The 25,444-nt window shown below is 33.7% G+C and overlaps 2 protein-coding genes across 3 annotated transcripts; both read left to right on the top strand.

The window, feature by feature from the left end:
• Nucleotides 1-7,787: 7,787 nt before the first annotated feature.
• LOC127257132 (filament-like plant protein 4) lies at nucleotides 7,788-12,865 on the top strand. 2 transcript variants are annotated; one of them, XM_051283458.1, is made up of 6 exons: nucleotides 7,788-8,012; nucleotides 9,161-9,280; nucleotides 9,411-9,636; nucleotides 9,724-11,953; nucleotides 12,015-12,060; nucleotides 12,148-12,865. In XM_051283458.1, exons 2-6 carry the CDS (start codon nucleotides 9,167-9,169, stop codon nucleotides 12,562-12,564), a joined length of 3,033 nt encoding a protein of 1,010 aa, XP_051139415.1. In that variant the 5' UTR covers nucleotides 7,788-8,012; nucleotides 9,161-9,166; the 3' UTR covers nucleotides 12,565-12,865. The 2 variants fall into 2 exon arrangements, with proteins under 2 accessions (XP_051139415.1, XP_051139414.1); XM_051283457.1 differs by having other exon boundaries at nucleotides 7,788-8,015.
• A 765-nt stretch (nucleotides 12,866-13,630) lies between these two features.
• LOC127256966 (5'-3' exoribonuclease 3) lies at nucleotides 13,631-25,444 on the top strand. The gene is made up of 23 exons (XM_051283201.1): nucleotides 13,631-14,181; nucleotides 15,116-15,218; nucleotides 15,307-15,383; nucleotides 15,462-15,653; nucleotides 15,808-15,927; nucleotides 16,020-16,082; nucleotides 16,244-16,393; nucleotides 16,478-16,642; nucleotides 17,411-17,488; nucleotides 17,606-17,692; nucleotides 18,395-18,703; nucleotides 18,914-19,009; nucleotides 19,435-19,530; nucleotides 19,728-19,799; nucleotides 20,276-20,403; nucleotides 20,482-20,558; nucleotides 20,648-20,688; nucleotides 20,781-20,855; nucleotides 20,930-21,087; nucleotides 23,396-23,500; nucleotides 23,631-23,706; nucleotides 24,239-24,318; nucleotides 24,435-25,444. The coding sequence occupies exons 1-23, from the start codon at nucleotides 13,978-13,980 to the stop codon at nucleotides 25,186-25,188; spliced, it is 3,306 nt and encodes a 1,101-aa protein (XP_051139158.1). The 5' UTR covers nucleotides 13,631-13,977; the 3' UTR covers nucleotides 25,189-25,444.

The following is a 25,444-nucleotide window of genomic DNA, read 5'->3' as shown; positions in this document are numbered from 1 at the left end:
TTGTATATCACTATAAATATATACGTATTTTTATGATTGAAATAGAGAATTTCAATTTCATATTGTAACATTATGTATTTGAATTGTTAAATTTTTATAAGTAAATAAAATATAATATTATATATATCTTTTGCTAACATTTATCGAAAACCATATCAATAAATTAGATAAACACACTATATTTTGTATATGTTTTTTTCTGAATTATTTTAAAATACAATATATATATATATAATAATATGTTTAAATGTGACAATAAAATTTTACTCCACATATTAATAACAAATAAGAACTATAAAATAACAATGACATTAATAAACAGACATTTAAATTTATTTCTTTTTTTTTTTGTCTTTTAATTATCATAAAAAATATTTTATCCGTTCCAAAAGAGTTATCTTATTTTTTCATTTTCATTTGTCTAAAAAACAATTGTCTTGTTTCCTTATTTAGTAACTGTAATCCTCACTTTATAACAAAATTATTTCTACTTTTCCAAACTATTCTTAATTATTACTCTAATCTACTTTTTAAAATCCTTAAAAAAGTAAGGACATTATAGTCTTTTATATTCTACTTTATACCCACTCTCGATTAAATACTATTATTTTTTAATTATGGTGTCAACTCCCAATAAGACATCTCTTCTGAGACGGAGAAAATATATATATTTTTTTGTTCTTTTTAGTAAAACAATATTATTGTTATTTTTCATTTATTTAAAATTTTTATTTAAAAAAATGATATATAATTGAATGACGGATGAAATAATAATAATAATAATAATAATAATAATCTTATGTTGAAAACACACCTAAAATTGGTCCAAACAAGAAAACAAAAAGGGGACCACAAAAGCACAAGTTTCAGTGGAGCAGAAGCTTTCGCCTTCGCCATTCACTCTACTGTCCACCCGGCGCACGCTAGCCTACCGTTACACGCGTCAACGTATCGCATCTACACATTACGGTTCAGTTTAGCACCTAATCGCATTTGTCGGCAGACTAATTAATCTCAAAAAAATAAATTAATTAATACTCTACTACAAAATTGAATATGTATCTAACTCATATTTGAACCGATTGTATATGTAAATAGTTTAATTAAAAATATATATTAAATATAATGACCATTCTTTTAAAATAAAATAGTTATTATTTTTTATTTTACATATATGTATATACATAAACCTGTAAGTGTGAAAATAATTACTAGTAATAAATACAATGGGGCGATACATCAAAACTCATAATCAAATCATTCGAGAAAATACTGAAATGACATTAATGCCCCCAGACATAACAAATACACCAGTTGGGTACCCCCACGAAGTAGGCCCCACTGATTGGGCAGTTCAGGTTTTTTGTTCGTTACGTACTTTGTCCGAATCTAAATCGTAATAAGCCGAAATACTTATGGGGTGTTATTTCAAGGGTGTCTTTTATAAAATTTTTATTATTTATTAATTTTTTTTAAAAAAAATTAAATTACATGTTACTTCCGTCCGGCTCTAAGGTCTCATTTATTTTTTACGTGTTGATCTTTGAATATTAGTTATTACATCAAATGTAGTGTAATTTAAAAAAAATTATAAAAATACTTTAATTAGTTTCTTATAATACTCATAAAATGACATTTTAAAAAGTAAATGTGACCCTTAAAGCCGGACAAAATGAATTGAATTTATTTTTATTATATAAATTCAAAATATCACATCAATATCTATTTATATCATATTATACAACTATTTTAATTCAATTTTTTTACTATTTAAATTTCAAACAAACACACCCATGTGTTTGGTTCGAAACCCTTAGGTATTTAGTTTTATTTATCACACAAAGTTTGTCTATTATGAATTATCTTATTAATATATCTGTAGACTATTATATTTGGTCTTAAATTTTAAATTTTGATTTATTTAAATTAAAAACAGTATATTATAATATTTTATATAAAAATATATATATTTGTATATATTGAGATAATGCTAATTAATAGTACCTATAAATTCTAAAAATCTCTGTATAAATAAATCGTGCATTTAGAATACTAAAAGAAGTCAAATTATAATAGTATTTAATACTCTCATATCTCATCCTAAGATAAATATTTTATTATTTTTATATGTTTCAAAATATAATATTTATATTAAAAAATATGATTATATTATCCATTACAAACAACTCTAATTTTATATTTACATTCAGATGATTACTTTACCAAAAAAAAAAAAAAATAGAAATAAAAAATAAGGTCATCAAAGTTTTTAAACTACTTAATACAATTAAATATTAATATTTCACAAATTCTATGAAAAAATAAATAAATAAATATATAGTTGGACAGACGGAATAAAACATTTGATAATTCAAAGTACTATATAATTAAATACAAAATATTTTGATAGTTTAATATATTTCTATTTCTCTAAAACTATTAAATTAAATACTATTGTTATTATAAAAATATATATATTTGAAATTTTGCTCTATTCATCTACAATATTTTTTTTAAAAAAAAACTATTTATTTATTCTTTATACAAAATATTATATCAAATATTTATTTTTTATTATTATTAATATCAAAACTCTCCCAAAATATTCCAAAATTTTAAAACTTTTATCTTACAAATAATTAATTTTTTTATTTAAAATATCATACTCTCTCTCCGTCTCAATACAACAGTCTTGTTTACTATTTTTGTCCGTTCCAAAACAATAGTCTTATTTCTATAAAAATCCATATAACTATATAACTACCCTTACTGTTTTATTATTATTATACAATTGTCACTACCTTTTACACTAATACACTTACAAGGGCAAAAATGTCTTTTATCTATATATTTTACTCACTGTCAATATAATATCAATATTCCTTAAATCTCGTGTCCAATCAAAGACTATAGTTTTGGGACAGAGGGAACGGAGAGAGTATTAAATAGTAGTACTTCATCCATCCCAAACGTGCAACATTTCCTTTTTGGTATGTCTCAAACATTCTCCAATATTTCCAAAATATAAAATAATTAATTATATTTAATCTCTACCCCACATTTATCTCATCCCATCACACAAATAAAAATAAAAAGTAAAATATATATTTCTTTCTCTATTACATCACCTAATTTATAAATTATCCTACTTAATACTTCCAATTTAAAAACTTATGTCTAGAACAAATATTGTCCCTTATTTGAGACGGAGGGAGTAATATCTATTTATATCACCAAACACCATTTCAATTTGAATGTTAGAATAAATAATTCAATTCATTACAATAATGTACAGTAACCGGTAGCCGGTCACTTTCTTGAATAGCATTATGCATTTTCAAAGAGTGCCCTACATTGGACTTGCCTATTTGCAACTAACTAAAGATAGTTTGTGATTATTTTATTCTTTTTATTTTTATATATTTGTGATAAGAAACAATATATTTTTATTAAAAATAATAAAAATCTAAATCAAATATAACCATGTGTATTTGTGTATTGGTTTTTGTTATAATTTTTGTTTTTTTAGTATATAATATTATATTTTAAAGTAATTTTTTTAGTCTATAATTTATATAATATATTTACACAATGTATTTTATAATTAAGGTAAAAATACATGGATTGTTATATAATTCATCAATCATCATACAAATTAATTAAATAATTTTGTGTGTCTGTGTTTGGTAATTTGAATTGTGATTTTTTTTGTGAAAATAATTTCGGATATATATTTTTTTTAAAATATTTGGTGGAATTTTGAAAAATAAAAGAAATAAATAAAAAATAGTACGAAGAAAGAATGATGCTATTGAAATTATTTTAATAGTAATAGAAATTGAATTGACATTATATATTCCCATGATGGAGTAGACAAAATTATGATTAATACTACAATGATTTTATTGAATTTATTTGATCTGAATGGCCCACCAATTTTTGACTTTTGACAAAGTTAATTCAGACTCTCTATCTGTGCTTTTGTTCCAAGCAAACCCTATTCCACTTTATTTATTGATTCTATAATTTAAAGCAATTTTTGTTGTTTTTATTATCCTCAATCCCATTACCGTTTTTTCTTGTTAGCTATTTAGATATTAATTATTATATTAATACGGAATATAAATAAAAAATATAAAAATATTTTTATTAGTTTTTTATAATACAAATACAATAATATTTATGAAATAAATTATACAAATATAAGAATATTTTTAACATTAAACACAATAACGCAAAACGCAAACAGTATCCTTTTTATGAGACGAAAATAGTGGTAATATAGTATTTCCGTCATCAAAATTTATTTTCGTTGGATTGGATAAGAATTTTAAGAATACTTAGTAAAAATAATGTTATTTTTTTAAAAAAAAAAAAAAAAAAAGAGAAGAAATATATTTTTTTATGGGACCCAAAAAAAAAGAAAAATGGACAAAGAAAGAGCAAAGAAAACTGAATTTTAATTTCCATTGTAATTATTCTGACTTATTATGATGGAATAAATTGAATTATTATTATTATTATTATTATTATTATTTTAATTCCTTTGCAATTGTACTTTCATAATTCTATATGGAAGTATAGTAGTTTTTCTTTTATAAAATATTATAAGTATTCAACTACAATTTATATTAATAATTAAAATCAAAATGTACATTACCAAAAATATTATTACCAAAAGTTTAAAAAAAAAATAAAAAAATAGTCCAATGCTTATTTATTTTGGTTAGCATCTGCCCTTCTATAATTTCAATATAATTCTTATTTTGTCTCCTGAGGGATGGTCTGGTCGTACAGGGTTGGACTTCTGACTGTGAGGGTGGCTGCGTGTTCCCAAATCATCCACAAAAAAAAAAAAAAAATCTCTTATTTTAAAAAATATTATATAAAATTACTATTTAAAAAAATACAAGTATAAAATATAAAATAATAATAGTAATACTAAACCAAACACACTTGACACTTTTGTACATCAACATAAATAATTATTATATATATATATATATAATTCCAAAACTCACCAATTAACTCTGAAACTATTTCACAATAATTAGGTCTGACTTTGAAATTGTTCTTGTGGAAATAGATATGAACATTACAATAATAATGTATAATTATACTAATCTTTTTAAATCATATTTAAATTTTAAGATATTACATATATATTCTTTAATTTTTTTTTACAAAAATTATTATTTTTGTTTGCCTTTTGTAAGTAAACCTTTATATATTGCCAATATTTTTTCAAGACCAAACAAAAATATTTTAAAAATTATTGAAAAGTTGGGATGTCCTAATGATTAATCATTTACATCATCAAACCTGTCCAAAAAGCAAATATTAAATCAGAAGTAATTTCTTTTATAAATAAGCAAGAATTTCCTAAAGAGGATGATTGAATAAATGAAGTCACTGTCACAATATTTATATATATATATATATATTGAATAAAATTAAATTAGTGTGATTAATGCTAAGTGGCAATCAACATACTAAAATAATGTCACAAGATTGAGACACACCACCTCCAATTATATCATATATTTAATTTAATTTATTTTTTTTTTACCTTAAATTGATTCTTCATTACATTATTTTTTTTTAAATTAAAAAGTGAATTCTATTATAAGATTCCTTGTCCCTATTTATTTAATTTAAATTACAATATATACATGTATATTCCATTAACCAAGTAGGTTGATAGCATCTTATAAAATTTATTTAAAGAAATAAAATAAAATGTGTAGGTAGGAAGGATTTGTATTGGAGATAAGGATATGGTGATGGTAGACTCAAATGTTTTAATATTATTTCTTACAAGTACGAAAAAATAATAATTATATTAAAACTATTATGCATTATCTTTGTACTTGAATTTTAATATTAATTTAAATAGTATGTTAGATATAATACGTTGTTATAATATATATATATATATATTGGAAAAATAATACTCATTTTGTTCACCTCTAATAATAGTTTTGTTCGCCTCTAAGATCATCTTTACCTAAATAATACTCATTTTGTATATATATTTTTTTTACAAATATCATTGTATTAGTATTATAAGACACTGATGGAAGTATTTTTGCATTTTTTTTCTTAATTTGTACTATATTTTGATATAAGAATTAATATGCAAAGATAAATACACAAAAAATAAATGAAATTTTTAGAGTCGGACAGTATAATAAAAATTAAAAAAAAACTCATGTTTGTGCTTATTTTTTAATTTTTTAAATAAATAAATATTGAATATAATATTTATATACTACAATATTAAAGTTTGTTTGCACCAAATGAAACTTGCATATTACGATTATATAAGGGATGCTATGACTCAAATTTGAGACCTAAGGGTAAGACTCTGATACTATATTTGATACTATATTTGACGATATAAATGATTCTTATTTAAAAATTTAAACTATTAAAAATAAGTATAATTTATTTATTTTATCAATAAATGAAAGTTAACCAACTATTATAAATATAATCAAATCAAAATAGTATTATATTTAAATATAACTTAAATCAAACAAATTCTTAGTAATCTATGTGTGTTTGGTTTGTATTTCAAACATAATTAACTTTAATAATATACTATTATTTTTTATAAAAATATCATCTAAAAATTGATTTAAATAAAAATATCAAACTAAAGTTAAACCAAACAAACCAAAAAAGTAAAAATAAACTGAGCCAAAAAAGTATGTTTGTGTCCTACAGATTTGAATTAATTTGTTATTTTTCAGATAAAAAACATTAAATATAATGTTATAAGTGTATAATTAATATATATATATATACATGTACTCCTAAAACACAATTAAATATATATCTTAATTGTTTCAACTATTTTGTCAAATTTAACTTGGTCACGAAGTTTTAAATATTATATAATTAATAAATAATTAAAAAATATATTAGTAAAAATAATTATAATTAAAAATATAATTAAAAATTAAAATAAAAATGACTAAATAATTTAATAAAAATAAAAAATTATAAATTATAAATTTTAAAATATAATTAAAACGTATAATTAAATTTTCTATAAAAAAAGATTAATTATGTGGACAAACAACACAGATAGAAAGAGCGACAAATGAAGTGGGATAGGAAAAATATAAAACAAATCAACACAAGAAATAAAAACACAAAGGGTGTGTTTACTTGGGAGGTTGTAGTTTTGAGTTTTGATTTTGAATAGTAAAATTTTGAATTAAAATAATTATTTGATATGATATAAATATGTGTTAATATAATATTATAAATAAAAAATTAAATTTTAATGTGCTAAAAAAATATATATTTAACTAAATATTTTTGAAAAAAAAATAAAATAAAATAAAACCTCACAATTAAAGACACCCAAACAAACATATAAGCACGCCCCAAAACAAAACTAAAGCATTAATAAAATTTAAAAATAAAATAAAATCTGAAAACGTAATCAGGTACAGCGGGTGCACATGCCCCCAATGGTATGAGCTGTACCGATCCACCACACAAAGTCGCTGTGGGCCCCGCAAATCGAACTCACAGCTCATATCATACTCTGTCATTCCGTGTCACCCCACTCTCTTATTCATAAGGGCATTCTCGTCATTTCACTCAGTATTTATATTTTCTCCATACGGTCCACGCTAATGTTTGTTACCGCGTAGAGGAGAAGAAACATTACCATAATTAATACGGTATAAAAACATTAATTATTATACATAAATAAATAAATAAATGTGTCAGTGAAAATTAATTTTATTTCCCCGAAATTTAAAAAGGGCGATGCAGTGGAGCTTCCCAACGTCTTCCCTTTTTGAGCGACACCTAACGCAGAAAAAATACTTTCACCCCCACGCACGCTCCTCCTTCTCCTTCTCCGCGCACCGCCATACAGCTCTGTGTCTCGCTCCCCGAGGAATTGACAGTCGGATTTACGGCTGGATTTCGTACACGGATCCTGAATTTTGTAGTGGAAACGGAGTTTGAGTGCATTGCTGCTGCTGCTGCTGGTGAGTGTGGATCTTCTGCTGCATTTTGAAGTGCTCGGAGTTGATTGATGAGGATTTAGAATGTGTTTTGGTTTTGATTTTGTTTTGGATAGTAGTGGTGTTTTTTTGGTTAAGATATTTGTAAGCATTTGTTTGTGTGTGTGTGTGCGTGTGTTTGAAGTTTTTTGAATTTCTGTAGGTTTGTACTTTTTTTTTTTGATTTTATCGCTTTTAATTGGAAATTTGGTTGAGCTTCGTTTTTGGAATGGATCTCTCTTCTTCTTCTTCTTCTTTTTTTATTTGGTATAATGGAAAAGGATTTTATGTTTTTAAGAGCTCTGTATCCTTCCATCCATCTTGTGGTTATTTGTTAATTTGTTTTAAAATGCTTTTCTTATGGTTGATTTCTGATATCGTAACGATTAATAAAATTAGCGGTGTGTGTTCTTGTTTCTTTTCCGAACGATAAATATATGGATAAAGTATAAATAAATTGTGAGGTGATAAGACTTATTCTTGTGGATGAATTTTGTTTGTTTGCATTTTCGGATGTTGGAGTGGAGATAAACAAGTTGCTGATTATCTGTGTTTTTTTAATTGTTTGATCGAAGCTGGTTGTTGATACATTGATAATGAGTTACAGCTGGATCTATTATCAGATTTGTCGATGCACAATTTAGACCAAATTTCTGTAGTATTGTCGCCATATTTTCCGGATTCTGTACTTCCTTTTTTCCGTATTGCTTAGATTATGGAAATGTCCTATTCACGGCATACATTGAGCATTTCTGGTGGCCTATCCTTTTCATATCCCTCATTTTAATTAACACAGAGCAGTTGCATGCCTAAAAAAATAATCGTTGTTGTGTCGCCCTGTTATACTACTATAATAGTTTTTGATATAGTCCGGGAAGTTAAATACTCTCTCTATGTTTGGTAGGTATGTAGTATTTTTCAAGAACAAGAATTTTCTAATGCTGCCATGCTGAGATGATTGCTTTTGTTGACCAAAAGTATTTATATATATATTTTTAGTGCCTGTAAAACCCGAACTTGTGACGGTGTTGTAAGATGAACTGCAAGTTGATAGATTTGGGTTTCCCAAGTAGCATTGTGTCTATCTTGTATTCTAATCCTCAAATTCTCCAATTTGTTTTCATCTACAGTTTATAATGGATAAAAGGAGTTGGCCCTGGAAGAGAAAGTCTTCTGACAAGCAGGCTGCTGCTGCATCAGACTCTTCTACAGCTGTTGCAGACACGGATGGTGCTGCACAAGTTGACAAGGTCAGCCCATGTTGCCATGATCGATTTTCATAGTTGAGCTCAAACATTACGCCATCATCTGTGTCCTGACGTCTTCACTCCATCCATCTTGTTATTATTGATCAAATTTTCTCGTCCCATCATTGAACAGGCAAAACAAGATAACAAAAAGCCAAAGTATGTCCAACTTTCTATGGAATCATACACTCATTTAACTGGATTGGAGGATAAGGTAAAGTCCTATGAAGAGCAAGTGCAGGGGTTAGAGGAGGAAGTGAAAGAACTGAATGAAAAGCTATCTGAAGCCAATGAAGAAATGACTAACAAAGAAAACCTGGTGAAACAACATGCCAAAGTTGCTGAAGAAGCTGTCTCAGGTTTCAATTTATCGAGTCTTTCTAATCTTTACTCAGGAAATTTAGGATGGTGGATCTCGACTTAACTGCTGCAATGTTTATGCCTAGGTTGGGAAAAGGCGGAGGCTGAAGCCGCGGCATTGAAAAGCCATCTGGAATCTGTTACCTTGCTTAAGCTTACAGCTGAGGACCGGGCATCACATCTAGACGGAGCTCTCAAGGAATGCATGAGGCAGATAAGGAACTTAAAGGAAGAACACGAACAAAATTTGCACGAAGTTGTTCTCAACAAAACGAAGCTCTTTGACAGAATGAAGCTGGAACTTGAAACGAAAATAGCCAATCTTGACCAAGAGTTAATGAGATCCGGAGCCGAAAACGCTGCCTTATCAAGGTCATTGCAAGAGCGCTCCAATATGCTTATTCAGCTAAGCGAAGAAAAATCACAAGCTGAGGCTGAGATAGAGCGACTGAAGAGCAACATTGAGTCCTATGAAAAAGAAGTAAACTCCCACAAGTATGAGCTCCATATTGCCAGAAAGGAAGTGGAAATTCGAAATGAAGAAAAGAATATGAGTGTCCGATCCGCAGAAGTAGCAAACAAGCAGCATCTTGAAGGGGTGAAGAAAATCGCTAAGCTCGAAGCCGAGTGTCAAAGATTAAGAGGTCTTGTTCGAAAGAAACTGCCAGGTCCAGCAGCTCTCGCACAAATGAAGCTTGAGGTTGAAAGTTTAGGGCGCGATTACGGGGAATCTCGTTTAAGAAGGTCTCCGGCGAAGCCCTCAAGTCCTCACTTGTCCTCAGTCACCGAATTTTCATACGACAATGGTCAGAAATTCCTAAAAGAGAATGAATTGCTCACTGACCGGCTACTCGCAATGGAGGAAGAAACAAAGATGTTGAAGGAAGCCCTGGCGAAGCGCAACAGTGAACTGCAAGATTCGAGAAGCATTTGTGCTCAGACGGCAAGTAAGCTTCAAAGTTTAGAAGCACAGATACAAGCTAATGGTGAACATAAAAATCCTTTGAGACAGGTCCATAACGACGTTAGGGAAGGTAGTAACCTGACTAGGTTTCCCTCTGTATCAGAAGATGGGAATGAAGACGACGTAAGCTGTACCGGTTCGTGGTCTACTGGATTCATGTCGGAGGTGTCCCGTTTCAAGAAGGAAAACAACATTGATACCCAACAAAAGTCCGAAAGCGCAAGCCATCTCGACCTTATGGATGACTTTCTGGAGATGGAGAAATTAGCATATCTATCAAATGGTACAGTTTCAGGTGTCGATATTGGAAATGAAGCTTCGGCAGATGCGACTTCTCATGCACCTCCTGAGGAAGATTCAGCCACTTCAAATCCACAACTACATGCAGATCCTCTCGTGTTTGCGAAGCTGCAATCGAAAGTCTCGTCGGTGCTCGAGTCAATCTCGAACGAGAAAGACTTGGAAAAGGTTGTTGAGGATATAAGAACTGTTATGGAGGATATGAATGACAGTTTGAATCGACAACGCGCAGACATTGAGGGTTCCGCGATCAATCAAGATTGTGAAGTTGCCGTTTCTCAGATTTACAACTTCGTAATAATCCTCGGCAAGGAAGCCAAGACTCTCCCGGCGACAAGTTCCGACGCGGATCGACTGAATAAGGAGCTGAACATTTTCTCTTCCAAATACAGCCAAGATATCAACAAAGATCTCAACTTGACGGATTTCGTTGTTGATGTTTCTCGAGTGCTAAGCAAAGCTAGTGAGCTGCACTTCAACGTTTTGGGGTTCAAAAGCAATGAAGTCGAGACGGGGAGTTCCGATTGTATTGACAAGATCGCACTACCGGAGAACAAGGCCATCGTGGATACTTCCGGAGACAGGTATCCAAATGGCTGCGCTACTCACTACCCCGATTCTGCATCCGATCCCGACGTTCCAAACAACGGAAATCTTGTCCCGACCTCCGAATCAACGGCCTCCTCATGGAAATGCTCAATCGAGGAGTTTGAGCAGCTGAAATCGGACAGGGACAACGTCGCCGCCGATCTTGCTAGATGCACCGAGAACTTCGAAAGCACAAAGTCTCAGCTATTCGAAACAGAGCAGCTTCTCGCCGAGGTTAAATCACAATTAACGTCGGCTCAGAAGTCGAACAGCTTAGCTGAAACCCAGCTCAAATGCATGGCGGAATCGTACAATTCACTCGAATCTCGCACCGACGAGTTACAGAAGGAAGTAAACATTCTCCAAGGGAGAATCGAAACTCTCGAGCACGAGCTTCACGAGGAAAAAAGATGTCACCAAGAGACTCTTAATCGATGCAACGATCTTCAAGAGCAAATCGAAAGGTACCGTTTGTTTAGTTTTAAGTATGTTACGAATCGATCTGATCATACTATTTCGACACAGGGTCGAAAGCAACGCAGCAGCCGACGACAACAACAAAACTAACCAGGTCAGCCTCGCCTTACTTTCTCGGGTATATTACCTCCATTATCACCACCCTTATTATCAATCTTCATCTTTTTCGTCGTCATATCAGGAGAGCGAATTAGCCGCAGCAGCTGTGAAACTAGCAGAGTGTCAAGAAACCATATTCCTGCTCGGCAAACAGCTTAAAGCTCTGCGACCACAAACGGAAATTATCAATTCTCCGAGTCACGTAAGGAGTCCGAAGGTCGAAGACGAGCCAACTATAAGCGACGTGATATTACAAGACAGCGAGTCGTGTGAGCTCGACAAAGCGGGTTCGGAGTCTCCCGTCGACCACCTGCTCATTCCGCCGTTCAGTCCTTCCGACTCCGATGCGAACACCTTGCTGCGATCTCCGGTGAGCGGGAAGTATCAGCAACACCAGTCGACGAAGTCAGGGTCGTCGTCGTCGGCTTCGTCAACACCGACGCCGGAGAAACGCGGGTTTAGCAGATTCTTTTCGTCGAAAACTAAGAGTAGCCAGTAGCTGATGATCATAGCCCTCATGCATCGGAATTTAATAAAATTGAATCGTTGGTTCGCCGTTGCCGGCGCCGCCGCTCTCCCGGCGACCATTAGTCTGTCGGTTCATTACTATATATATATATACATATAATGTGTAGATGAATGAAGGAAGGAAGGAGTGGAGTGAGTTAAGGTTGTGTGGAGACTAATGTGGTGTCCTGAAGAAGAAAATGATGATTGGTATATGTATGTATGTATGTATTATGTTCTGCATTGTTGTTGCTGCGATGATTTTTTTTAGTAAGATTTCTCATTCTTCTTCATGGGGTATGGGGGTGGTTTTTTTTATCGTTATTATTCTTTATGAAAGATATAAAAAAATATAATTAATAAAAAAATAATATTTTATGATTGGATGTTATTTATGTATTTTTTTATACATATAATACTTCATGTCCCACTTAAGTTCTCATTGTACTTATATTAAAAATAGTATTTTTTTACAAATATCATTATAGTAGTTATAAGACATTGTATTTTTATTTTTTTATTTATTTATATTACATTTTTATATAATAATTAATATTTAAAAATTAATCTATTAGACACGAATGAAACTAGTATATTATATGTATTGAGAATTGTGTCTATGTCTAGATAAAAAAAATACTGAGCAAACAAACTTTAAGAATAAATACATTTACTTATATGGAACAATTTTTTAAATTGACTTCCAACTGCAAAATATAAAATCTTAAGAAAATTATATAAAAAAAAAATTTCTTCCATTTCTTTTTGTGATAAAATAATTTATAAAAGAAAAATACTTTTTTAAAATCTTTTATTTGTTTTATAATTTTATTCAGTGTAAAAAAAGCTTTTTTTGGACATGAATAGAAGTGGAAGTGGAAGTGAAATTGGACCAATAGTATTATTATTATTTATTATGGGCCTAGCTGATATTTTTCTGTTCTTGAATTGACCTTATAGATAATTGGGCTTTGGGCCCAATTTTGAGTGAGTTTTTTTGTTGACAGGCCCAATTAGTTTATTACAAATATTAGGTAATTAACGATGTGCTCGCCCTTCAACGGTGGGGGGGCCGCAGGGTTAGGGTTTATCCTGGCATTGTGATTCTTGTGCCTTGATTCGCATATTCTATCGCATTTAGGGTTGGATTGATTGATTGATGATCCTTCATTTCAAGTTTCTACATGGATTCTTGAATCAGCATCATTCAATTGCTTATTTGTTTTTCTCCTTTGCTATGCTGATTTGAGTTGGGCATCATTGCTTGCATCGTTTCGTTAATTTTAATCCCCAATTCGAGCAATTTTCTCTACAATTTTATTATTTTCGATTCCGTTAGGGCTTCTGTGATTGCTTTGGTGGGGTAATTCTTGTATACGCGCTGTGGTCTGGCTGAGCTTGAGCAATGGGAGTTCCGGCGTTTTACCGGTGGCTGGCGGAGAAGTATCCGATGGTGGTGGTGGATGTGATTGAGGAGGAGCCGGTGGAAATCGAAGGTATTAAAATTCCGGTGGATACGAGCAAGCCAAATCCTAACAACATCGAGTACGATAATTTGTATCTTGATATGAATGGAATCATACACCCGTGCTTCCATCCTGAGGACCGCGTAAGTTCTTGAGTTATCTTTCTAAGGCTACCAACGCATTTCTTCAAGTAATTTTGTGAATTATAGTTTGATTAAGCTATGGTACATTGTTTGTATCTCATGGTTTTAGAATCTCCTACTTGTGTTCTGTAGCCGCAAGTTCATTGGTTAGTTCGATTTCTTTTCTTTTTTAAATTCTGATCAGGAATTTATTGGAATATTGAAAGTCAGATTCATGCCAGAAAAATTTGAACAATGATTTAGGGTTTTTTGGTTGTGTTTTGGAAAAGTAAAAATTTTGAATTCAAATAATTGATTGATGTGATAAAAATAGGTAATTTATATGATGTTATATATATATATTTGTATGTAATATATCAAATGAAAATAGATGGATGATTTTATGTTTTGGTAGGAAAACAAATTAAATATGGTAGTGAATAGTGAAAATAGCAAGGGGGAAAACACAACCAAACAAACCTGAGCTGAACGATAACGACCTTATCTTTATTGCGAGACTTGCTTTCTGTTATGTTCAGAATATGTTGTCTTTGCACTCTGAAGTTTACGGCGCTTTGTCGTCTTGCGTTGAAGTTTTGAAGTATTCAAAAATAGCATTCAGTTGTTACACCATGCGGAAATATTGGTTTTCATTTATAATAGCTGCAATTAATGGCTTGTCAAATATAACATTGGACAAAGGAATTGAAGTGCTATGCTAGTTTGTAATAGGAAGTTTGAATTTGTGAGGTATATTAAATTGCCATGACTTGACTGATGAAAGTAATTAAGAAGCGTTTGAGGCATTTCCGATCTCTCTCTCTTTAGACATATATGTATTCAAGAAATTGAGTTTAGTTATCCTTTTGTTCATTGTGAAATCTTTATTGTATATCTCAAAGTTTTTAGGTTTTTTTCTACATAGATGTATCAATAAACTTGAGTTCTTGTGCAGCCTTCTCCAACGACATTTGATGAGGTGTTTCGGTGCATATTTGACTATATAGATAGGCTTTTTGTGATGGTACGACCACGGAAGCTGCTTTTTATGGCAATTGGTGGGTAGAGGTTAAATTTATTTTGGTAAAAGAATTGTGAATTGCTATGGGCCTGCTTCATTAACTTCAAACCGGTATATTTTGATAGATGGTGTGGCACCCAGAGCTAAGATGAATCAACAACGATCAAGGCGGTTTCGAGCAGCCAAAGATGCTGCAGATGCGGTTTGAAATTTCTTAATTCTCTATTCGAACACAGTTTAATTGCAAAAAGATTCCTTTTTCATCAATATTGTTTTTTAGGCAGCTGAAGAGGAAAGGCTTCGGGAAGAGTTTGAGCGTGAAGGCAGGAAGCTCCCTCCCAAACAAGAATCACAACTCTTCGACTCAAATGTTATTACACCTGGAACCCCATTCATGGCGGTTCTATCTGTTGCTCTGCAATATTACATTCACATGAGACTAAATCATGACCCTGGGTGGAAAAACACCAAGGTATTGTTTTTGTTAGCTCAACAAAAACATGCATTTTTTCTATTTACTTTAGTTACTTTTTATTCAAAATATAAAGATTCTCTTTGCACGCCAGCCTATTTAGGTGTGCACATCCGTTGCATCAATTCATGCCCGTTGCTTTACTTTCATGAAGGTTATACTTTCTGATGCAAATGTTCCTGGTGAGGGGGAACATAAGATCATGTCATATATCCGTCTCCAAAGGAATCTTCCTGGTTATGACCCAAATACCCGTCATTGCCTGTATGGGTTGGTATGCAATCTGCTGACTTTGTGTTAAATTGTTGATATTCACTGTTGTATTCTGTTCACTGCCTTTGACTAATTTTTATTGCTGCATTACAGGATGCTGATCTGATCATGTTGGCTTTGGCAACCCATGAAGTCCATTTTTCTATACTTAGGGAGGTATGTACTATGCGTATGAATTGATAATTATGGCCCTGAGAAATTTCCAAAATCTTTCATCTGTGCCATCTGTTTCATTGATATCCAGACATACTGCTTGAATTCTTACCACCTTTTACGAGCTTCTTGATAATAGCTATCTCCTCTGGTGATCTTCATAGGTTGTATTTACTCCTGGACAGCAAGACAAATGCTTTCTCTGTGGTCAAATGGGACACCTAGCTGCAGATTGTCAAGGTAAAGTAAAGAGAAAGGCTGGGGAGTTTGACGAGAAAGGCGATGCGGAGATTGTGCCTAAAAAGCCCTATCAGGTAACCATTAAATTTAATTGGAAGGACACTGCAATAGTGATCCTTGTACTATAGTTCTTGAGATAACATTACTTGAATTTGCAGTTCCTCAACATCTGGACTCTCCGCGAATATTTAGAATATGAGATGAGGATTCCTAATCTTCCATTTGAGCTTGATCTTGAACGAATTATTGACGACTTTATCTTCATGTGCTTCTTTGTGGGCAATGACTTCTTGCCACATATGCCCACTCTTGAGATTCGTGAGGTTTGTCTACTAATTCCTTTTGTTTATAACTGCTTGGTAGTGTTGTTTAACTGGTCTACATTGTCTAACTAAATCAATAGATCTGTGAAGATTTTCTTAATTGGCAGCTAACCCTAACATGAACAACAGATATCAAATGAAACTTCATGGCACCGCTGTATAATTTATTTTCTATTAGCAGCCACAGCCGCAAAAAAATTGTCAAGGCTTTCTTAATTGGCAACTCGTAGCTAAACCTAGCATGAGCGGTGGATATCAAATGAAAATTCATGGTGGTGTTGTATAATTTCTTTTTTATTAACAGCCACCGTCGTTAAAAAATTTAAATTGTAAGGGTTGACCATAGTTACAAAGGACTGTTGGCAAATATAGGGCATCTTAATCTAATACCAAAAGTTAGTTATTTCAGAGAAGAGGTGTTTCTGGTATGGATAACTAAGGGAAGGTTCCAGTATCTAGGTTAAGTGGATATATACATATTTGTTTGGAAAAAAATGGGTGAGCTTTGGGTCAGTTTTGCTACTAAAATCAAGCTATGATGGAGGTACACAATTTGAGTGCTAAATGGGGCACAAATAATTAAAGAGGCTGATGCAAGTAAATTCTTAATTTTGGCTGGTGGGATTTATTTCCTTTTCCATTAGAAAAGTATCAGTTTTTTGATGAATGATATCATGTCTGCGTTATGATTATATCTGTTGTGTACTTGTGTCATTTGATTAATGTTGATTTTGGTATTCAATGCATTCATGTTTTTTTTATCCTTAGGGCGCAATCAACTTGCTGATGACTGTTTATAAAAAAGAGTTGAGGGCTATGGGTGGCTACTTGGTTAATGGAAAAATGGTCTGTGCTATGTTTTGTGGTGCTGGTGCATCATGCTTTTTAATCTTTCCATCTCCCGGAGGTAGTTTTGTCTATTGGATCTTATTATTCTGTTGTTCTTTTTTTTTTTCTTGTCAGCCAAACCTGAGCCAGGTGGAGTACTTTATTCAAGCTGTGGGATCATTTGAAGATAAAATATTTCAGAAAAGGGCTCGCTTGCATAAGGTTGATGTCAACCATAATCCCTTTCTTCTGTTTTTCAATTATTGACTTGTAACGTGCTCTGTATGCAGTTCCATTATCTTGAACATTATGCTGTATGTATTTAAGTGACATTGGTATCTTGAACATAATGAGCTTTATTTGTATGCTTTACGTGTTCTTGAAGCAAGCACAACTAAATTGGGTTTCACTTCCCTTCTCATTATATATATATGTATCGATATGTACAAGCACATGTACATGTAGGAGCATGCACAGAGGCATGTATATTTCACTTTACATTGCTATATTATGCTGCTACTTAGAATCTATACATATAAAGATATCTGCTCATGTTAGGTGATCTATCACTCACTTTGTGGCCCTTCTTGAGATTCAACTACTGAAAAACTCAACTGCCCTTTTATTCTTCTAACTTTTCTTTCCAACTTTCTGGAATACATGGATTTTGTTATCCTTCTTTCTTTCCTTAAAATATTATTATTTTTATTATTATTGTGCATGTTCTAGCGTAGCCAAACAATTAGTATATCTATATTTCCCAGAATGGGGAAAAGGATGCCTCTTGTTCATGAAATATGGTTTTCTGCACTTTGCTCTATGCCTTCTGATTTAATTTTAAACTGTTGGCGTCAGATTCTGGTTCCTGGTTGCATTGTTTATGCTAATTGATTTAATTCTTTTATTCTTTACTAAACTGTGCAGAGACAAGCCGAAAGAGTCAAGCGTGATAAATCTCAAGCTAAAAGAGGGGATGATTCTGAACCAACAAACAGGCCTGATTCTCTTGTTCCTGTTTCTCGATTTCATGGTTCTCGACTTGCTTCTGGTCCTTCACCCTCACCCTATCAGCCCAAGGGTTCAGTTTCTGGTAGGCACAATCAACATGGCCAAGTTACCAGAAGTATGTCAGATCTTGATATTGCTGGAAAGGCACCAAAAGTTGCTCGATTGGATTCTGGAGCCACTATTGGCGCTGCTATTGTAGAGGCTGAGAAGAGCCTAGAAGTGGAAGTATGCATACCTGTGTTTCAATGGCCTATTTGTGTTTTTTGATCTATCAATTCCTTCTGATGGAATTCTATTTGCAGTTCCATTGGTAGAAAATGCCACCAAGGACTGAAATATTTGTGGTTCTTATTTGTCATCTGTTTTGGTGTTTCTTTAGAATATGTTATTATGCAAAATGTTTATATCCAATCATTGTTTCTCATTGCAATTCAGGAAAGTGAAAACAAAGAAGAGTTGAAATCCAAGCTGAAAGAGTTGCTTCGCGAGAAGTCTGATGTATTTAATATGGAAACTCAAGATGAGGATAAGGTTTGAATCATTATCTAAAATTTTCTCTTCCCTTCTTCACTGTATTCTGTCAATATACAAATGTTCTCACATGGATTGATGCATCAAAAGCAGTATGTACGCATCGGTTTTTTTGGTGGAGGTAGGTCTTTTTCTGAGAAATTTGACCCGCAAACTTTCTATCTGGATATGAATTTTTGTTTTTAATCAGACATCTTCTTAAGTAGCAATTGTTGAGTTTATTTGTTTACTTAAGAAAGCCATTTGATTATACCTCTTTTTTTATTAGCCTGTCTTTGCTGCATTAATCATAAAATGAAAGGCTTCTTCTGAGATATTGTGAATGTTGATTTTCTTGTGCACTTGAAATTAGAGATACATGGTTAGAACTTGCAATGTTGCAATGTTTACCAGTGAAAATTGTTCTGCTGATTTGCTTTTCACAGATCAAATTGGGAGAACCAGGGTGGAAAGAGAGGTATTATGAAGAGAAGTTTCTTGCAACATCTCCCGAGGAACTTGACGCACTACGAAAAGATGTGGTAAGTTGTTGAAAATGAATCTTGAAAAAAGGTTTGTACAAATGAAGAATAGGATTGAATCTGAGAGAAGTTAGGAAGGTACCTAAATAGAAATAGATACAGTTGTTCATCTATGGTAGGGTTTATGTTTCATATGCATCTTATTCATCATAATTTCAACCTTTATTTGAATTCATATGTTAAATAATCACTTGCAGGTTTTGAAATACACAGAAGGGTTATGCTGGGTTATGCACTACTATTATGAGGGCGTCTGTTCCTGGCAATGGAAAGTTTCTGTCCTTATACTGTTTGAAAGTCTGTTTTAATGTCTGGGAAGAGATCACACAAATAAAACTGCATGTTTGGCTGGGTAGTTTTATCTATGCTTTTGGGTTCTTATGCCTAAATGACATTTCTATTTGCAACTCTTAACTCTGTTTTTCCTTCTTGCATACTTACATGCATTAAGTCAAAGAAATATACTTTTGATTATTAAGGACCATCATAAGATCTACTTTCAAATTTCATCAGAGTGGTAGGACTTATCTTTAGAACACGATTTTTACTCATATGACATGTGCATTTGCACTGTCTTGCCAACACTACATTTATTGGTTGGGTGGAAGGGTGCTTGTTGTGTATGTATCCATTTTTGTAGCACACTCATTTTTTCCCCTTGCTCTTATAGATCTTTACATGTGCATTGAATTTGGTCAGTTGCACTTACAATACAGCTTACCTGACATCGTAGCACACTTGCAGGTTTTATCCGTACCATTATGCTCCATTTGCTTCAGACCTTGTAAATCTTGGACAATTGAACATAAACTTTGAGCTTGGAACTCCATTTAAGCCATTCAATCAATTGCTTGGGGTGTTTCCTGCTGCAAGGTAGGGCTGATCTTTGATGTATGATTTATGTTTCCTTTTCTTTTCTTTTTTGCATTCTCTAACTGGGTTTGTCTGCAGTGCTCATGCTCTGCCTGAGCAATACAGGAAGCTGATGACTGATCCTAATTCACCTATAATAGATTTCTATCCTACAGGTATGAGTAACATTGTGTTCATGGTGATGTGCCTTTTCATCCTATTATGGGATAGTTAATTCTCCTATCCATCTTTGTCTTTTGTTCAGACTTTGAAGTGGACATGAATGGCAAGCGGTTCTCCTGGCAGGTGCATGTTTATTTTCTAGTACTGTTGGTTTAATATCACTCGAACGGTGTAGATTCAGAATTTCACTTTCCTTCCGATTATCTTGATCTTAGGGTGTGGCCAAATTGCCCTTCATTGATGAGCAACGTCTACTTGAAGAAGTGGCAAAAATTGAACACACTCTTACGGTATGCTACCTTGTTTATCCGTTTGATATGACATATTGAAAATGGCCTCAAACCACCTCTGTGTACCTCAACAGGAGGAGGAAGCTCGTAGGAACAGTGTGATGTCTGACATGCTTTTTGTGTCATTATCTCATACTCTATCACCGTATATATTTTCCCTTGATGATCGCTGTAAGCAGCTGCCTGATAAAGAAAGAACTACTGTTAGGGAGAAGCTTGATCCAGGAGCCAGGTTTGTCTTTCTAGCTTTGGTTTTGCATGAACACTAGGTTGTCTGGGTGTTTGATGACCCAAAATATGCTTAAATAAATAACCAACAATATAAAGGTGTTTAGTATTCTAGAAATTCTGAAATATTCGAAGTATGTGGAGGATGGTGGGTTATTAGCATAATTATGCTTGGTTTATGCATAATTAAGTGTGATTTCTTTTTCATTTTCCCCACTTAAACTAATGTTCCTTGAGCCTGGATTCCAAGTACATTCCTCAATGGCAAAAGGTTTCAGCCTTCTGTGCCTTTGTAAAGATAGATGCAACCCCATCTTACTTTTCCTCTCCAAACTCATCCCTCATGGAGCAATTTTCAACTGATAGGATTCCAATGGACCTAGCCAAGGTTTATGATCACTTTGCCTAAATTAAAGTTGATTAAGAGCATATGGGGAGGTTCCAATGGACCTAGCAAGTGCAGCTGGTAAGAACATGACAAAATCAGCATATGGGGGAACTGATGGCCCTGGTGCTGGGCTGTACAACCTGTACAGTTGTACCTGATTGGATGAAGTTTTATGTTTTGCACAGGGTATTAGAGCCTGAAGTATTTACATCTCATAAAATTTCTACACGTTAGGTTTAGAATGCTTTCGAGGTATTCGTTTGAAGTGGTCTATGAACTTCAGTGCATGAATTTTTGCACTGTGCTTCTTATCTCGATGGATTATAGATAGATAAAAATATTGGCTATTAGTGGGTTATGTGGCATGGGTAGGTAGATGTCATTTTGGAGTAGTAGTTGGATGCCAAATTAGCCACCATTTGCAGTGTACTGCCAAACCTGCTAGCCCAGAAGGGGTATTGCTACCGGGGTACTTGCTGATCACTCGAGGGCATTTGATTCCATCTAGGACCTTCAATTGGATGCCTTTGTTGCTTGATGAATTCCAAAGCAATCACTAAAGTTGTTGCTTGGGCATTTATACTTATTGGCATCTTATTGTACCCACAGGACTGAATCTCCAAATGCCTAACTTGCCAAAATTTGAAGTATGAGATGTCTTCCAGCAAGATTTCACCTGCCCCTTCCCATTGTAGCTAAAATAGGGAAAGATTAGGCTCAATCACTTTGTGCTCATTGTTGCTTTAGTTTAGCCTACGGTTTGGCTTGGGACAGGAAAATATGCTTTATAGTTTGTTCTTTCCATTAACACAAATGCCCAAAATGAAATAGCAAAATGTGCAGGCCAAAGAATGTGCTAAACTAAGTGTGCAGTGAGCTCAAAGTTAATAGGCCTGCTCTTGCTATGGGCGGTGTTGTGTACCCGAGTATTGGTGGATGGGTTCCTCCTAGGCCTACCAGCGGTAACTATGTGATGTTTGGAAATACTACTACCTAATCCCACCAATACGAATGCTATGAGGTGTATTGAAACCCAGCATACACATGTTACCAAATTAATTTCATAGTTGCTTGCCTATGTAGTATTTTGAATAGAAAGCAATAAAGACCTTAATTCTTTATCTCCTAGTAGCCACTCATTGAGATACATGCAACTAAAAAAATTGCTTCTATGCTCAAAATTGCTTCTACTAGTATCGGCGTAACTTTGAGCATAGAGGCAATTTTTTTTTAATAGTTTGTTAATGTACCCGTTGTCCCAAAGTATATGCTCTTTAAATGGATGAGAGCCCCTTTAATTGTTTAGAAGACCAGTGTAAGATAACTCTCATGCTAGATAAATTATAGTTTCTAGAGTTGGGTATTGGACTTTGTGTTGTCCTGTTCTAAGAAATTCAGGACAAATATTTTTGAGGACAAAATGGAAATTGCGTGATGGAGTCAGAACAGGTCTTCCATCCTGAAGAAATATCCAATGGAAATATATCCCGATTTCTGACCATTAATTATCTTAAATAAATCATTAGCATAATTGATGGATCATAATAATTATTTGGTTTCAATCTACTGCTTGACTTATGTCGATGATTTGCCACTGATATACTTATTATCATTATTTTCAAAGTGACCCTTACCATGTCTCTTCATCCCATTTGGTTTCATACCTTTTATTTTAATATTTTATGATATAGAATGTGGTCTATAGAAGATATGATGATAATAGTTTAACATCACTACTTTTGGTCTTATCATGCGATTTGTTTAAAAACCTAATATGATGTGGTCTAATGTGAATGTGGTTTGTACGTAACATTTGATGCAAGGTTGAGAATATATTCATGCTCATGAAATAAGTGTATAATGATTATCCATTGTTAAAAGTTGAAATATTCTAATGACTGCTATCAATTCGGATATCATGCAGTGGTGGAATGAATGGCTATATTTCTCTTTGCACTGGGGATCCTTGCCCTCCTCTCTTCAGATCACCTATTCAAGGGATGGAAGACATTATGAGCAATCAAGTCATGTAAGAAGCTCCAATGCAATATCTACCAATTGGATTCATCAGAATCTGGAAGTCTGTTTATTATGTTTTCATATCATAATCTTACCCTGAGCTTTTATATATATATATATATATATATATACACACACAGATGTGCTATATACAGTCTACCAGACTATCACGAACACATTGCTCGACCTCCCCCAGGTGTTACTTTCCCAAAGAAGGTAAGAAGCTGAATTTGTTACTTTTCCATGGACTAATGCTTTTATTATCTTACTTCTGAGTGTTCTTTTGGCATTTCCATTTTCTGTTTTGTGCAACTCATATGAATTATATGGATAGATGCATGTAGGTCGATCATGCTGCCGCTTCTTGAAATATTAGTACTAGATTATCCTCAACGAGAAGCTAGATTTTTGTGGCCTATGTGAATAGTAAAAATACGAACTTCTATCAATTATTTAGCTTGTTTCATTTCTTCATCACATGATTCCTGTCTGCGAAACCCCAGAAACCTTGGTACCGTAGAAACTATAATGCAATCAAAATGAAACTCAGATCACATCCTACCTATTGGGAAGAAGACAAATTACACACTTTGTTTCCGGGTTTAAAGACTTCTCTGGCCTCTCTACCAGCCGATACTTTGAATCTTACTTATTTGCAGATAATGATATGTGGATATTCTTGTAATCAATCTTAGAATCGACATTGTTTTGTCAGTGATGCTTGAGCTGTACCGTTTAATGTGTGCAGACTGTAACTGTTGGTGATCTACGACCAGAGCCAGTACTTTGGCATGAAGATTCCGGAAGGCGCCCATTCGACAATGGAAGGTATATTTTTGTATACATATATATAATGTATATATATATATATATTGAACCAATCCCTCGATGGCTCTACGAATTACATTGACATACTTTGGATCTACGTCATCTCTTTTTTACAGGTATAACAACAACAATAACAATCGGCACAACGACAACAGGCACAACAACCGGCACAACAACAACAGCATGAACGGCGCTGTAACCGGCCGACACCTCGGAGATGCTGCACATCGCCTTGTTTCTAACAGCTTACAGCTAAGACGAGACAACAACGGTCACCCCAACCACATGCACCCTCCCTACCCACCAGCCGATCCACAGCGTTATCAGGCTTATCGGAACCCTATGTACCCTCCCCCAGATCATGCCGTGGTGCAACCAAATTCGACCTATTACCCGCCCCGACCTTCGAGCTCCATGCCTTACCGGCAACAATACACCGCCCCACCTCCACGTAATCCCCCTCCAACCGTCCCCAACCCTAGATACAACCGAACCCAAAATCCTCCCCCCGAGCCGAACCATAGGTATGCAGCACCCCAACCCCAGGACAACTCGAGACCTGGATACTACGCCCAAGGTCAACCCCAACCGGGATACGGATACTCCCCGTACACTGCACACAATTCTGGTGAGCCTCTGATCCGGCCGGGTGTTTACTATCATCAGCTGGGCGGGTACAATGGAGGAGGATCTGAAGATGAACGATCCTACGGACACGGTAACTATAGCAATCGAGGCAGTGGCGGCGGTAGATCAGGTGATTCTTATTCGGACAGGGGATACAATCAGCAACGCCACCCGGGGAACCAGTTTGCGGGCCGGGGCAGGGACGGAGGCAGACGACCACCGCACTCGGATTACAGGCGGTAGAGCCAGAGCGAGGCATTCCCAGGTTTTTTATCTGGCCTAGGCTGTGGATGTTCGAACAGCGATGGCGTAGGTATGAATGCTAGTTAGGTCCCGAGGGGTCGGGGGATCGGGCCGGGCCGGGCTGGGTTTTGTTGTATCCTTTGAAGTTAATCGTGTTGTACTATCATATATAGATTGATTGATTATGGATGTATATGGAAATTGGAACGTTACTTAACTACATAAAGCAGGTACCCAAATTGAACCCTTCCCAATA

Source organism: Andrographis paniculata, unplaced genomic scaffold, assembly GCF_009805555.1.
Source record: "Andrographis paniculata isolate CXL003 unplaced genomic scaffold, ASM980555v1 Contig57END, whole genome shotgun sequence".
In the NCBI taxonomy this organism is placed as follows: domain Eukaryota; kingdom Viridiplantae; phylum Streptophyta; class Magnoliopsida; order Lamiales; family Acanthaceae; genus Andrographis; species Andrographis paniculata.
Note: the sequence above shows the minus strand (reverse complement) of the source record. Positions and strands in the feature narration are given on the sequence as shown.